Raw genomic sequence first — 16,712 nt, 5'->3', positions numbered from 1 at the left:
TCGTAAAAAACGTAGGTTAATAAATTTCAATTAATAAAGCATCTAGGTCTAGACACTGTTTTTTGACGATTCATTCTTAAAAAAATTGTTAAGGCCTTCAATCTATAAATAAATGAAAAAAAATTAAAATATAGATTTTAATAGCTTTACTTAAGAACAATTTTACATTTAAAAAAGTTAAATTTTACTACACTATTTAGATATTAAATTTAATAAGCTCAAAAGCTTACATCCTACAGTTTGTATAGCATCAAAAGTTTGACATTTTAAAACAGACAGTTAAGTTTAAGTGTTTTGTTTGAAGTAGCTGTAAAATTTGTAGAAATAAAATTTTATTGCGCTGGCTGTAAAACAAAACAATGGAGAATTTAAAGTAGACCACGAACATATCACGTTCCGACCACGGAATAAAAAAAACTAAAAGTTTTATTGTTTTTTATTGCTGTCGTTAAATAATTTTAAATAGGATTTTATTGCCTGTTTTATTGAAGTATTCGGAATATTTAGGAGTTTCCGAGAAATTCAGTTTTCATCAACTGTCGTTAGGTCCTTTTTTTAAAGTTTTCCAATTTTTAAAGTTTTGAATTTTACTACTTGAAACTTCAACAAGTTTAGTGGTCAGTAGTTTTATTATAATACTAAAAATAAATAACAATTTAAACACTTGATGTTTTAAACTGCTATAGAGTACTAACAGTATGAATTTCTAAATCTTAATTATTCTTTCAAAACTACGTTTTTATCTCTAAATTTTTTAAGGAAAACTTAATTAAAACGTACTTAATGTTGTTGAAATACAACATATAAACTTTAATTTGAACTTGTTCATTAAAAATAGCTAAGCTAGTAATTAATTATGACTTGAACTTTCACATTAGTTTTGCAAATTTTCAACTAGTACCGACCAAGTCTATTTTCACTAATTTGTCTAACTTTCGCATAGTTATTAATATCATTAAGCTAAAATTTGTTTATTCCATCAATATCTAAATGGGTACAGAAAATTGCGTTTAGTTTAGTTTAGATAGTTTGAAAGTTACAGTAGTTTAAGTTGAAACTTAAATTTACCAAAAATATTTTAGACAACTTTTTTTTTTGATCATAATTAACTAAAAGTACAGGCTTTTATCAAAACTTTAGTAATTTGTATTGAAAACTAAAGTTCTAAAAGTCAAAGCTATCACAAAAATTGAGTTAAAAATATATTTGAAAATACACAAGTTTTGAAGAAGCTTAATAAAAAACTTGCTTTTAAACTACCATTTTAGATCGTTGCTTATAAAAAATTATTATTAATATTATAAATTTTTTAAGTCAAATGTTTCTTAAAAATTTTAATTTTTTATAAAAAAAGCTTACTAACGACATATTTAAGGTTCTTGAAATACAACATACAAACTCTAATTTGAACGTTTTAATTAAAAATGGCTAAGCTAGTAATTAATTATGAATTAAACTTTAGCATTAAGTTTTTAACTAGTACCGACCAAACCTATGTTAGTTAATTCTTCTAACTCATGCAACAGTTATAAATATCATAAAAAGAAAATTGTTTATTTGATCAATATCTATATGGGTACAGAGAATTGCTTTTAATTTTGCTAGTTTTAAAGTTAGAGTATTTTAAGTTAAAACTTAAGTTTATCAAAAACACCTAAAACAATATATGATCATTTTGGTAATAAATAAGAAGAAAAAACAGGCTTTTATCAAAACTTTAGTAATTTGTATTGAAAATTAAAGTACAAAAAGTCAAAGCTATCAAGAACATTAAGTTTATGAAATTTCTTTAAAAACACAAGTTTTACAGACGCTTAATAAACAGTTTGCTTTTAAACTATCATTTTAGATCGTGGCTTATTAAAACATTATTATTAAAATATCTTATCTAAGCTAAACTACTCTTTAAAATTTATATTTTTCTAAAGAGAGCCTAATCAAAACATATTTAAGGTTCTTAAAATCCAACAGATAAATTTTAATTTGAACGTTTTAGTTAAAAATAACTAAGCTAGTAATTAATTATAACTTGAACTTTAACATTAAGTTTCCAAGGTTTTTACCGGCCAAGCCTATTTTAATTGATTTGTCTACCTTTTGCAATAGTTATAAATATCATTAAACTAAAATTTGTTTATTCAATCAATATCTATATGGGTACACAGAATTGCTTTTACTTTTGCTAGTTTTAAAGGTATATTATTTCAAGATGAAACTTAAACTTATCAAAAATACCGTCTTCGATTTTTTTGATCATAATTAGCAAGTAATACTAGTTACTACTATACCTTAAGTAACTTGTATTGAAAATTAAAGTACAAGAAGTCAAAGCTATCAAGAACATTAAGTTTATGATTTTTTTTTTAAACACAAGTTTTGTAGACGCTTAATGAAAAATTTGCTTTTAAACTATAATTTTAGATCGTGGCTTATTAAAACAATATTATTCTTAGCTCGTAAAATACAACAACAAAACCACATTATGTTGAAAAAATCTAATTTCAATAGGTCGTTAGATTACAGATATAAATTTGATAAGTAGATAAATACTCGTGGACATTAATTTTCAATTTACGTTATTACTTGTAAAAGAATACGGTTCAAGCTATTATTGCGTTGTAAGTTAAACGGGTTTTGAAATAACAATATACTGCTATTAATATTTACTCGCGTAAATATATATATGTGTCTGTAATGTTGTTTTAATGTTTTTTTGTAAACTAGGTGAATTAATACCAAACAGCTACCGATTATTGCATAAACTTTTGTTTTATGCGAGTAAAAATTACAGATAAGCTATAAAGATTGCAGTTTGTAGTCTTTAACTAGCTTATATACAAATTGGTAGTTTGAAATGTTTTGTTGTAAATTAGTAATGAAATAGTTTAGTTTTTATCTAATTAGTTTATAATAACTTTAGTAGTCTATACAGCTGTTCACTTCTAGTTAAGTTACACATCATTACTGGTAAAAATGCTTAAAAACTTACAATACTGCTGAAACATACTTTCAAGACAGTTAACCAATTTCTTATAAAAAACTTTAATATTGTACTTAAGTTGCTATTGTATTAATTGTTACTTATGCTAACTTGCCTAAAAACAACTTACAAAGCTTTATGCATTAATTTTAACTTTTAAAGAAAGTATTACAGTTATAAATAAATCGAGAAGGTATTTCAATGGTTTATTAAGAAAAACTAAACATTAAAATGTTAAGTTTGGTTAGATGTTAGAATACAAAAAACAATTTATTTGTGTTTATGCTCCTTTTAACTTAACAGTATAACTGTTGTTTCTATCTTTTAAATTTTTTGTTATTAAACTTAAGTGAAACTTAAGTCCATAAAAAAGAAAATAAACCCCTTTGTTAGTAAATTACTTTTCTAATAAAATATGACAAACAGCATAATTAAAGATTAAAAAAAATATTTTTGGCTCGTAATGCTATAAAATTATTAACCATTTGTATCTCAATACTTATTCGACACCGAAGAAACATTACACTCACAAATCTCTGTATAGGAAGTATGCGTATTATTCTTACTATCTGACGTATCTGTCACGCATGAACGCACACATGCGTGTTAAAAGCTTTGCACAAGTCGTTCATATATCACACCATTGTTGCTCAATTGACCCCTTTCAATGTTTGTTTAGTTGCCTAGGAGGATTCTGAATGTTTGGTTCGGTGATATTTGAGTTGTATAAAAGATTTTACACTTGGTTTGCTGTAAATGATTTGTGCACACATAATTGCAGAAGAAAACAAAGTTAAATGCTAAAACATTTTCATTCAAATTACCCATGGAATACTTAACATTTAATTTTCTATTTTTTACAAATTCATATAAATATGATATTTTTCTTGCTACTTAAAAGATCTCTTTAGTTAATAAAATTATTTAAGAAATTGAAAACGATGGTTTAAAACTAAACGTTGCAACTTTGAGTAAAGTGTTGCAAAGTTTTTAAAAAAAACCTGTTATTTAACTGTAGTTGTAAATATATTGAACTTGATAATAACAAGTAGTTATTTTTGACTCTTTTGACAGAGTTTATTAAATTTCGAGTGTTATTTGCAAATAAAACTCATTACGTAGAAAAGATAAGAAATTTTAAATAAAAATACACCCTACTTTAATAAACACTAGCCTTATTGAACTAATGTTTATATCTAGAAGCTTCCGAGCAGACACCAGTTGCTCTCAATTAAATAACGACACATATACACAACTTCAAACATGCAGTAATTACTAAATATAAACTTGGCTGCAAATGTGTTTATTAAGCTGTGGATTTAAAGTTTGAACTGCTAGCTGCATTGTGATGCAACATTGACCGATGAATTAACTTCATTGTTTTGATTCGCTATTGTTTGTTTTTGTTTTGTTCATTAAGCTAATCAAATACAGTTTAAACAACTTCTTTATTAACTCTGCTTTGTTTAATTGTTTGCTGTCAGTGATATGATAGTTTCAATGAAAATAATTTCAAATTTTAATAAACTGTATAAAATAACTCAATTGAAATTACAAAAAGCGAATTTCAAACACTCAAAATTATTTGATGTTTTCTGACGGTTTTACTTTTTATAAATCTTTTTAGTATAATTTTCAAAGTTTGAAAAACTATTAACTAATTAAGAAACTGATAAGTTAAGTAATTTGTTAGGTGTAGGTTTAAAGTTTTAATATTGTACTTTATAAAACAAAAAAGTTATTCATATATTTAAAAATATTAACCAGAAACAATAACTTCGTATAAAATAAGGAGTTAAATTTAATACAAAATATAGTAGTTGATCTATAGTATACATTTATACATTGCATTTTGTATTTTTAAACAAATAAACAACTCTTTAATTTTTTCAATATAAGTCATAAAGTTATAAAAACTTAAACAAAGTCATTTTAATACACTTTATGATTTAATGAGCTACCAATTCAAAAAAAAAAACATTTGTTTTAGTCTTAATTTTATCGTTTTTAGATAAAATGTAACACTAGTTATTTTTGATCTGAAATTTATAGTTGACATTTAAAATAAACCTCCAAAACATCAGTAGGAAAGAAATGTAAATAACGTTTAGTCAAAGATTTAGCCTTGCAATATTTGCTTAACTTTCAAAAGTGATTTATAAAGCTTATGCCAACATTTAAGCAGTAAACAGTTTGTACATAACTTTTTTAATGACAAATATTTGCTAGAATAAAAAATACAATATTAAACGTGTTTACAAGTTTTTAAAGCTATGCTTTATGGTTTTTCTATTAACTTAATATTGATTCTTTATAATTTTATTCAATGTATAAAGTTTCAATTTTTCTAAACACTAGTTTATGAGAATTACAGTAGATGTTAAAGTTATTTATTTCTAGTAACATTAAAAAAAACACAATTTTTTTTTACTCCACAGGGATTACTTAACAAAGTTACTAATACAACTTAATACTTAGCAACCAGTTGATAATTAGTTTTATGTGTATATTCATACTATTTATAACTAAACTAACCACAAAAATTATCTAAATTTGATAGTTTTTAGAATAAACAATAAAGTATTCACAATAACTTAGTATTCAAAATAACAAATCGTTTCTAAACTTAATGGTATTAAAGAATGTAAAATCTTTTTTTTAAGTTTTAATACTTTTTTTTAATTAAGAATAAATTAATTTTACACTTAAAAACCAAGACCAAACGTTTGTTTTTTCATTCTGATTTATTATTTGGAAGCGATTTAACTGTGGGATTCATAAAAAACCACTTGAAATAAGACACTCAAAACAAAAAAGATAAAACAAAAAAAACTTAAGGCGAAAATAAAATGTGTGAGAATATTCTAACTCATCTAAAAAGTGCCACTCGGGTATAATTTCCAAAAAATTTTACAAAAAAAAAAAGTCGCAATCCAAAACTACAAGCATATTTTAAGATGAATTTTTTAAGTGCAATAAATATATAAATACAATTTTTCGAAAAAGAGCCGTTTCCGTGAAGCAATTTCGTATAAAGCATAACAATTTAGTAAGCTTAGCTTCACTTGTTTATAAAATAAAATGAATTTTAAACCAAAAATAAGCTTGAAACAGTATAAATTGACATGCTTTATAAAAATTGCTGAGCTTTTTAGAGCACAACAAATGGTTAAAGGTTATTTTTTAAATTAGTTTAAAAATTAACTTGATAGAATAATTTCGAATGGCTCCATATTAACACTCAAACCAACAACTAGTATGACGCACAGCATATCAAGAGAAAAAACACAAAATAAAACAAACAAAAACATTCTAAGAAAGTCAAATGAAAACTTTCAAAAGTTGACTAACTGATTTGAAGCTACACAAAGAAAATTGCCTTACTGATGTTTTTAATGATTATGTTTCAAACACTAACAGTTTGGCCTCTAAAAATTCTTGTTTGCCTAAATTTTATTTGTTTTTTAGAGTACAGAAAAAAATGAGGTGAATTTGCTGTAAAACAGAAAAGGAAAGGTCAGGATCTATAAAAGGTATGCTGATTATGTTCGTCGTAATAAAAAAGCCCGATCAAGAGCTAGCAAATATTATGTATGTTTGTTTCATGATGGCCTGTGATGTCGATTTCCTTCGAGTCAATTTCTGATGGTGACGTCACAATTAGAAGTCTCTTTCTCCTCCGAGCTCGTCGTAGTAGTTGCTGGCGTAGTAAATTCCCGAGGACTCGTCAACGTCATCGTCGTCCGTGGGGGGAATCACTTCCTCTTCATCTGCATTGTTTGAATAATTTATCAAAAACGTTTATTTTATTTTTAATAAATATGTAGTGAAGCCGTTTCACAGTGGCAAGCAAGCTTTTGGTGATCAAAACTCTTTAAACATAAACTATTTTCGACAAATTTTTTTTTAATTCATAGAGTCTACAAAAGAATCTATGACGAAGTTATAAAATTTTTACTATTTAAAGTAAAAATGTAAAAATTTAACTATTATAAAGAGCTTTTGGTAAGTTTTAAAATCTTGTTTGTTTAAAAACTTTAAAACACTAAAATATTACAAATTTTTGTTTTACTATAATGTCTTTAGAAATTTTTTTTACGCAAAATTAATCCGCAAAAGCGAAATGTGACGTCACAAACCTTCCGGGGATTCCCCTGAAGACTCATTGGGGAAAAACCCTATTTCTTCCTCTTCGTCCACCGGGGCCTCCGTCATCTCCGGAGTGGGTTGGGGCGTGGTGGTGGTGGCGGGAAGCGGAACTGCAGTCAAGCGTGACGTGTTTTAAACCAATGAGAAGCAAGTAAAAATAATAAGCGCGCGCAGTTTTTGTTTTAAAGTCTTGAATTTTTTCCAAAAAAAAAGTTTAAAGTTTTTTTAATAAACTAAAACGCAAACACACTGCAAACTACTTTGTAAGCAAAAACCAAACATAAAACAGAACTATCAGAAATATTTAATAATATCTGAGTGTTGCGCGCAAAATTTGAAATTTCATTAAAACGTTTTTGATTTCAGGGCGACGCTAATCCGCCGCCCGTAGCAACAAGATGATTAGCAACGGCACGATTTCGCCGTGGCAACGAAAAAGTTACCGTGGCAACGAAAACGTTACCGTGGCAACGAAACCGGCCAATCGCATCGACGGTAGATAATCTTGTTTGCATCTCGCAAATTTAATCTGTGACCCCTGTCTGAGCCTGAAACGGGATTTAAATTTTCAAGTTTAAATTTCGAGCTTTTTTTTTACCTTTGTGACGTAACCATCACTTCCTGTGTGTCTCAGCTTAAAAAGATCACGGCTTTAAGATTTAAAACTCTTGTTTGTTTTACGAATTTAAACTCGAATGCGCCCGAATAAAAACAAAATGTTTTTATAAAGTTTTTTTACGGCTGTACTTTTTATTTGTTTTCGAGATTAGATAAAAAAAAAATATTTTTTATTGCCCCTTCGACTAGCTTAAATCGCAATTGTAAAAAACTTTAATAGCATAAATGTTCAGACCAGGTATTAAACTATTTTATACTTTTCTTTAAAAACTACGTCGTAACAATAACCTTGTAGTAAGTTTTAACGTTAAAAATGTGTTTAAGAATTTTTATCAAAATTAGCTTGAAAATAGTTGTAATAATACCTAATAGCGATGCATGAAAGCTGACAGGTTTAAATCTAAACAAGCTGTAAATCAACCTAGGAAAAACAAGCTTCTTCCTGGGCGGAACTTAAACCTTATTTTGTTGTCATAAGCTAAGATAACTTTATAATTTGCCTCAAGTTTAACAGTGTACTGATCTGCAGCTAAAAGTTCTGCAATGTTTTGTTCACATTTAACAAGGCTAAGGACACGTTTAAAGAGTTTAAGGAGGCGTTTATAAAACGTTATACAAAGTACAACTTGAATATACGTTTTTAAGTTAAAAAAAACTAAAATTACTTAGTTAAGCCCTAACGTTGAAAAATGATTAAGCAAATTAAGGTTTTTATAAACTCAACAAAGATGATAAGATGATTTTAACTTTTAATACGACATCACACTTTGAGTATCATGACGTCACACTTTAATCAATTATGACGTCACACACTAACTGTATCTATTGGGTATCTTCTTGCACGTGTTCTCGCACTCCCGCATCGAGTCGAATATGTTCGAGCCGGGGCAGTTCCTGTAGTTGTAGTAAATGCAGATCCCCTCCTGCGAGGACCAGTACCACTTGCCCACCGGCATCTGGTTGCCATGGAGACAGTTGCCGGTGGGTGGCGGGGAGGAGCAGACCTCCGTCCGTCCCTTGTACTTGTCCATCATCGGGTTCTCGGTGACTTGTTCTTTGAAAATTGAAAGATTTGAGTGTTTAATTTCGAATGTTTTCGCAAAGATGAATGCAGTCAGCCAAGTTTTCAGATCAAAGATGCAACAAATGACGTCACGGCAAAATGATGTCGCAGCATTTATGACGTCATCGAAATTCGCAGCAATCACCAAATGGGTTAAAGGTAGTTTGTTAAGAAACTTTTAAAGCATGTCAAAACATGTTTTGAATTGATTTGCTTAACAGTTTTACACCGCAATGTTAGCAAAGTTTTAAACAGAAAGTTTCAGCTTAAAGGTGTAAAAATGTCACAAAAAATATATATAAATGTGTGACTGTAAAACCTTATTAGTTAGTATTTTCTTGTAGTTTTAAAGTTTTTTTTCAAAAAGAAGAAACAAGAAAATAAAAGGTTAACTTTTTTATACAATCATTTTTTTTAGTGTAGCAGTTTTAAACTTTTGATATTTGACATTTATTTTAGAAGAGAAAAAAGTTAAAATACAAGAAAAGGTTAGGTTGCATCAAATGCAGTTATACACCATATTTAATACTTATTAAACAAACCACATACTCCAAAGTAATGGCTTTACTTTGGTATATTAATTTATACTTTTTTCCTTATACACAAACCTAAAAGCCGTTTAAACCGTGACAAAAAAAAAACATGTATCTTTCCAATGTTTTATTGTGAAAAAAACTATAAAAAAGCAGATCTAAAAAAGCGGATTTGATGATGATAATGGAATCAAATTAATACAAAATTAAGTCTCTACTCTAATTTATCTGGCCTTTTAATGTCCTGATCTCCATTAAAACTTCATTAAACTGTGTCGCCTCTACTAGGGGGTCTCGGAGTTAATTTCTCTGTTTATTTTAAATATTATTTCAAATCACAACGCTTTTTGTTTATTTTATCGTGTAGCTCGTTTATTTGCATAATAATTTGCGAAATACAAACGTAAAAGTTCAGTAATAAAGTATTTACAAAGTTTTATATATCAGCACTGAGACGACTAGAAAGAAATGAAAAAGAATATAAAAGAAAAGCACTTGAAAGAGTAGGACCCGCAATTACAACTTTTAAAAAATTGCTAAAAAAATTAAACGTTCTAATGCAATCGACGACTGTTAATTATCGACGAAAATATCTACTGCAAAATTGGCTTCTGACTTATAATAGTAAAATTATCGTCTATCTATATATATAAAGCAAAAATCCTACAAAAAACACGTTGGAGTATTTTTTGTGATTTTCTAACAAATCGGCACTCTGATGCATAGTTCGAAAAAATTAAGAGATCACGTTTTACAAGCGTCCCGCATTGAAAAGATTCAGCAAAAATAACAAGATTTTAAACGCTCTGTCGACTACGTAAAAGTTAAAACGACAATTTAAAAGGCCTCCCTTCATCGCTTCAAAGTTTGTTTACAAGTTTTAAACTCCCCTGTGGTCTATTTTAACGGACCACTTGCCTCGAAAGCGACCTTTTGTTTACAATAAAAGGTATTTATTTGTTTAAGGTAGATTATAAGAGCGTTTTTAAACTTTGCTGTTGAGCAACGTAAGGCGCTGGTTTTCTATGCTGAATTTTTAGTTTGAAAATTGAGTTAGATCGGTTCTTCTTGCTGAATATTTTATCGGAAAAATGTGCATCGTAAAAATAATAGTCCCCTGAATAGAAAAAACGAGCGAAACCCGAGCGATGATTAAAAAAATATCGAGAAATTAAAAGAAGTCGAAGTGACAAGAAATGAAGAAATTAAAAAAACTAAAAATTTATGCAAAATAAAAGCAATCCAAAAAAATTGTGACGTCATGCATCGTATGACGTGATTCGCGGGGATTTCCCTTAATTTTCCTCGTCGTGCTCGTCGTCATGGTGATTTCCCTTTTTTCCGTGGTGACGGCGGAAACGAGCAACTAATAAAATTTTCAATAAATTTTCAAAAAATATTTTAAACTTTTAATTTTTTTTTGCAAAACTGTGAAAGTTGAGTCACCGTTGAAACTTAAAAAAGGGCTCCTTTTTCGGTGGTGACATCACACAAATTAAACAAATTAAATTAAATTAAACAATTGCAAGTTTCTCCATTAAGTTGCTCGTATATGACGTCACCACGTCGAAAGAGCACTCATTGTGACGTAATAATTAAATATCACACGAAAGTATTATGACGTCACGATTAACATGCGCTGCGTTGTGACTCGAAAAAACAGTTTGCAGTGTTAGTTTGTTTGTTAGTTGAAAAAAAACAAAAAAAAAAAAACGGCACACATGTTAAGTGGTGATTTTAAAATAATATTTAAAATAAAATTTTAATGAAAATAAAATGCATTCAAAATAATAAAAAAATTTTACTCACCTATTTCATCAGCGTGTTCTTCGTTAGCTGTTAAAATAAAAATTGATTAGATAAAAAAATTAACACAAAGAAAAACAGCTAAAATAAATAAGTAAGCATCGAAAAAAGCAAAATAATAAAAGCTCAGAAATTTTCTATAAACTGCAAAGCAAAGATATTTGTTTAAGAAATTAAGTAAAAAGCCTGATCTACAAAAAAAAAGTAAGCACTGTTGGAAGCTTTGTTTATTAAGTTGCAAAGCCTTTTGCACAAAGTTGCAATGATTTCTCATGTCAATTAGGATTTGTTCAGCAAATGTAATTGTATTTTGATTGCTTAGTTTTTCATGCTCATTTGCTTAACGAGATTTCTCTTTTAAAAATTCGCAGCTTGGTTGAGAAAACAGATAAGTTTTGTTGTAATTACACAACATAACTTCATTAAATTAAACATATTCATAGAAGTTTGCTTTGTTCAAAATTTGTCAAAGTAAAAAGTTAAATTTTAAAATGAAAATTAGGTTTTTTCTTATTCACTAAGGCGTCATGTTGAAACTCAAAGATTTTTCATTTAACTGTAAACTACGTTTTGTACAAATCAAATTCAAATCTTTACATCTAAAATTTGCCTAATTAACAATAATTTTATGAAATCAAGTATTTATTAAAAACACTTGGTTTATGAATATCAGAAATCAAATTCCAACGAAAAAGCATTACTTGTAAAACTGATTTTAACGTTTATTTAAAAGGAAAACAGCCACTAGTTTTATTTAAGCTGAACGACACACCATTTTGTGCCATAATTTTTCAATGGACTTAGCTTTCAGCCAGGGTATACACACTATATCTTAAAACTGATAAACTAAAGGTTCATTCCAATTTAGGGCAAGAAAAAGAAGATTTCAAAAGCAGAGTCAGCCAATATGATGCAAATTAAAAGACTTATTTATGGTTGCTTAATTTCTCTTTGTTCTGAGTAGAATATTTTATCATGCTTTCGTAAAAGCTCACCAACTAATTCTGGCAGCCTAAAGTTGGCAAATTAAACCATTTTGCATTACTTTTGATTGCATACTTAAAGTCATTCAACGATTCATACCAGCCTAAATTAAAAGCATCTATACTCAGCCTCTAAAACATTTTTGATTGCATTTTATTTCTACGTCATTCAAAAGGAGCACAGCAGTTTTGTTCAAACTTTTTTTCTTTTCACAGCCTCAATTATCAAAGCCCTCAAAACATTTCTGATTGCTACTTGGATCTAGTTACCTAAGATGTGGGACTCGATCTCGTTGCAGATCTTGCTGGTCATCCTCTCGATGACGGCGTCAAGAGCGCTGAAGTCCGACACGTGGATGGGCTCGTCCTTGGACAGCATGGACAGGATGTTCTTGTTCAGGTCCTCGCCCACGCCGACGGCAAACATCTGGTCGAAGATCTCCTTGGCGCTGTCCAGCGCTTCGAGGTTCTCGTCGTCCGACGGGGACCCGTCCGTGATGGTGATGAGGACCTTCTGGGAGTCACGCCTCAAGGTGGCGCCCACGTTGTCAACCACGTAAGCCAGCCCCGACCAGGTCGAGGTTCCCCTGCCGCCCTTCCTGATGGCGGCGATCTGCCTCCTGACGTCATCGAGCTCCTGACAGTTGTCTTTGACGTCATCGGTGCAGATGGTGTCCCTGACCTCCTGCCTGATGTCGCCGAAGAACTGCACGATGTTCAGGTACAACGGGATCTCGATCTGGGAAGGCTTGAAGGTCTCGACCACGTCTATGATCCACTTCTTCAGGGTGATGAAGTCTCCGGCGGGGATCGAGTGGGAGCCGTCCACGAGGAAGACCAGGTCGATGGGGTAACGGATGCTGCATTTTGGCGGGGGAGTCGGCTCCTGGTTGCTGTTGGCTGTTGTCATGACAATTTCGATAAATCAAAGCACCAAATTGTTTACATATTGAAAAATATAAGTCCCCAAATCGAATGTTTGTTCACCAATTTTTTTTTTTGGAATTTTTTTGCTAAGCAATTTGTTTTTTAAATTACAAAATGTTTTAACTACTCGTAGCGAAATTAAGCATTAAGCCGTTGAGACTTTAAAAAATTTAAATTGGATAAATTTTATATTAAAAAATTTACTTTGAATAAACCGTTTCAAAATGTTTTTGAGTGAAGTCTCAAGTTTAACATTTTAAAACTACAAAAAGCAAAGTAAAAAAGCATGCTTGATCTTACTGTATTCCAAAACTTCTATGCACAATTCACTTACCGCATTCTGTAAAAAATAACAAATTTTAGTTATAGTTCAAAGACATTTACTTTTCTTAATTATAATTTTTTTCTAATACTCATGCTAACCAGAAGGCATCAGGTCTCTGATGATTTCGACGATCTTCGCTCTGAACTCCTCAAAGTCGATTCCGGTGCATTCACCCTTTTCTCCTCTTGGTCCCTACAAATAATACAAAGTAAAATATATATAAAAAATATCAATTTAATTCCAACTCACTCTTGGTCCTTGCACACCAGGTGCGCCCTGTGCTCCGTCCAAACCGTCGTTACCTGACACTCCTCTGGGTCCCCTCGCGCCTGACACCCCCTCGGGTCCTTGAGGTCCTGCAACGTTAGAAGGCTCTCCCTTTTCTCCCTTCATGCCGGCGACTCCCTCGCGACCGCGGGGTCCCCTCTCTCCGGTCAGACCCTGCTCGCCCTGCGCTCCGTCCCTGCCGGGCTCGCCTCTCTTTCCTTCCATGCCCTGGACGCCCGGGAATCCCCTTGGACCCTGCTGTCCCTCGGGACCGGCCACTCCGTTGCTGCCGTCTTCTCCCGTCGCACCTCTTTCTCCCTTCATGCCTGCAGGGCCGGGGGCGCCGCACAGACCCTGCTTACCTCTGGGACCGTCGTTTCCGTCGGGACCCATTTCTCCTTCGGGTCCCTGGGGACCTTGGTCTCCCTTTTCTCCTTGGTCTCCCTGTAAGTAATAACAAAATAGTTTTCTTCTTTTAAAAATTACATTTTAGTTTGTAAAAAATTTTGAAGGCAGCTTATTATTATTCACTTTAGTCTTTTTTTCATAAATTTTAAAACTTTAAAAAGTTATTAACGCTGTGCAAATTATTCAGCATTTATATAACTTAAAACCACCAATTAGTTATAAACTTCCTGGACTTAACTTAACATTTGTTTAACTTACCTTGATACCGATACCGGGTTCACCTTGTGGTCCTTCCTCGCCCTGTGCACCCTTCTGTCCATCGATACCGTCCAAACCGTCTTTTCCTGGCGCGCCCCTCTCGCCTTCGTCTCCTTGGTCTCCCTTCTTGCCCTCGGGTCCCTCCGGTCCGACCTCGCCCTGATCGCCTTGCTCGCCCTTTTCGCCCTGCGGTCCCTCGGGTCCGGTCTTTCCGGTTTTGCCCTTCAAAGAAGCAAATCAGTTAGTCATAACGAAGAGTTAATATGTTTTTTTTTTGTGACGTCATAATACAAGAATAATGCAAGATATTAACTTTTAAAAACGTTGCAATTGATGTTGAAAGCTCAATTATTGCGCAAATGTTAACAATAAATGGTTAATCGGGGGTTTTAAATTATTGTTCTGTTGCAATTCGCTCTTTGATGTTCGAAACATGTTTAAGTTGTGACGTCACAAACAAAAAGTCCAGACAAAACTCGTGTCCGTCACGACTTTTGTTGCACAAAAATCTATTTTTAATCTTGCTTACATACTTATTCAATTAGAGCTTCGAATAAAAGATCAAAGGAACTGAAAGGGCATAAATTGTCGGATTTATTATTAAATAATTAATCATTGTCGTGCGTCAGTTTATGAAGTGATAGACTTTAAAGCGTTTAATAATAATAGAAAAATAAGTCTGCTTTTATCATTTAATAAAATTTTAAATGTAAAGAATAAGTTCTAAAATTTAGAATATACAATTTTGTTTTTTTAGCTCATTGAATTTGAAATAAGTGTTTGTTTGCATTAAAAGTTGCCTTATAAGTATTTTTTAATAAACTTTAATAGAATAAATGCATATAAGTTATATTTTTAGGGTAAAAATATATTCATTAATACATTAATAAATTATATTTTTTATATAACAACAACTCACTCTCTCGCCTGGTTCTCCTTGTTTGCCAGGTACACCCTGTGAAGAAAAAATAAAAATATTATTAAAATGAACAAACAACAAATAATAATAACCGTTTATTAAATATTCTTACCTGTTCGCCTTCGTCTCCTTTTTCGCCTTGCACACCCTGTAGAAAAAATAAAATAAAATAAAATGAAAATTACTATGAAATAATGATGGATTAGGCAAAAGTCGCCCCGATTTAGCAGAAAAGCACATCAATCAAGCACAACAATGGAACCAAGTCTTTTGTGTTTTTTTTCAAATGTTAAAGCACCCGATGTGGCGCTCACAAAAACGTCTGAACTTGAAAACGTGTTTTTGTAAGAAAATTCGTTTGTTTGTGTATTGTTTTGGATGTTGCAACATTTAAAAGATTTATTATTTTTTTTTACATAATGATGTATTGCTGCAATGACAAATGTAAATGGCATCTTTTGTGCAGCTGTTAAACTGTTTTGATAGATTTATTATTTTTTTAATAGTTGTTTCTGCTGAATGATAAATTTTGAAAACTTTAGACAACTATTGTGGACAAGTTTAAGATTTATTATTGTGTTGAGTGTTATAAAATAAGATTAATGATAGATTGAATAAAAAACAAAAAAACAACTAATACTGCAATATTGTATTTGTTTTTTATATTGAGATTGTTTATAAACAATAAAAATTTAAAACTTACTGGCTCTCCAGTTTCTCCCTGTAAAATTTTATTACTTTATTAGTTTGATAATTATAACAAACAGTAATGAAGTATCTTAATTTAAATCAAGAAGAAAATATTTTGTAAGTTTAAATAATATGTTTTAAAAATAAAATCTTTTAATATTTTAACTTCTTTTAAAGAGCTTTATAATAAATAAGTATTATTTCAATTCAAACAAAACAGTGTACATGTATTTTATGTATAAATAAAAAATTTACCTTGGGTCCGGCCAAACCGTCAATACCGTCAACACCATCGTTACCTGGTTCTCCTTTTTCTCCCTGGCAACAAAAAACACGTGATTAGAAGTGCATAGCAACGTACAACAAAAGTTTTATATATTTAGTTTTCATATGGTTTAGAATTTGAAGAAACTAAAAAGACATCAATTTCTTTTTTTTTAATTCAATTAGTTTATAATACTTAATTAATTATTTAACATTTTTTCATTATATATTCAACTATTTATTATGAACCTTTACGGAGTCTCCCTTGTCACCCTTATCTCCCTTGGGTCCAACCGGAAGGTCGCAGGTGCAGTTGCACTGTCTGCACTGGTCCACAAGTTGCTCTGGGGCATTTCCTTTGATCATCTTTTGTGTAAAGGGAAAATTTTTTTAAATGTTCATTAAAGCATAAAAAATAACTGTTTGAGTTTTAACAAGTTTTTTTAAGTACATTTGTTTTAAAGTTTAAAAGTTTTAATATTCTATGGTAAAAGTAATCATTTAAAAATAAAGATTTTATGC

At 30.5% G+C, this 16,712-nt stretch overlaps 1 protein-coding gene across 1 annotated transcript; it reads right to left on the bottom strand.

The window, feature by feature from the left end:
- Positions 1 to 5,711: 5,711 nt before the first annotated feature.
- On the bottom strand, positions 5,712 to 16,556 carry LOC145836214 (uncharacterized). The gene is made up of 13 exons (XM_082944033.1): positions 16,440 to 16,556; positions 16,182 to 16,244; positions 15,940 to 15,957; positions 15,349 to 15,384; positions 15,237 to 15,272; positions 14,318 to 14,539; positions 13,634 to 14,095; positions 13,483 to 13,576; positions 12,403 to 13,032; positions 11,153 to 11,179; positions 8,565 to 8,801; positions 7,120 to 7,239; positions 5,712 to 6,750 (listed from the first exon to the last, which is right to left on the bottom strand). Exons 1-13 carry the CDS (start codon positions 16,554 to 16,556, stop codon positions 6,641 to 6,643), a joined length of 2,172 nt encoding a protein of 723 aa, XP_082800159.1. The 3' UTR covers positions 5,712 to 6,640.
- Between the last annotated feature and the right edge of the window lie 156 nt (positions 16,557 to 16,712).

Source organism: Thalia democratica, chromosome 5, assembly GCF_965202585.1.
Source record: "Thalia democratica chromosome 5, ktThaDemo2.hap1.1, whole genome shotgun sequence".
In the NCBI taxonomy this organism is placed as follows: Eukaryota; Metazoa; Chordata; class Thaliacea; order Salpida; family Salpidae; genus Thalia; species Thalia democratica.
Note: the sequence above shows the minus strand (reverse complement) of the source record. Positions and strands in the feature narration are given on the sequence as shown.

Coding starts and splice junctions, on each gene's coding strand:
- LOC145836214 (XM_082944033.1), bottom strand. CDS start 16,556: ATGATCAAAGGAAATGCCCCAGAGCAACTTGTGGACCAGTGCAGACAG. Junction 16,245..16,439: donor ACAAGGGAGACTCCGTAAAG/GTTCATAATAAA, acceptor TTTTGTTGCCAG/GGAGAAAAAGGAGAACCAGG. Junction 15,273..15,348: donor AAGGAGACGAAGGCGAACAG/GTAAGAATATTT, acceptor TTTTCTTCACAG/GGTGTACCTGGCAAACAAGG.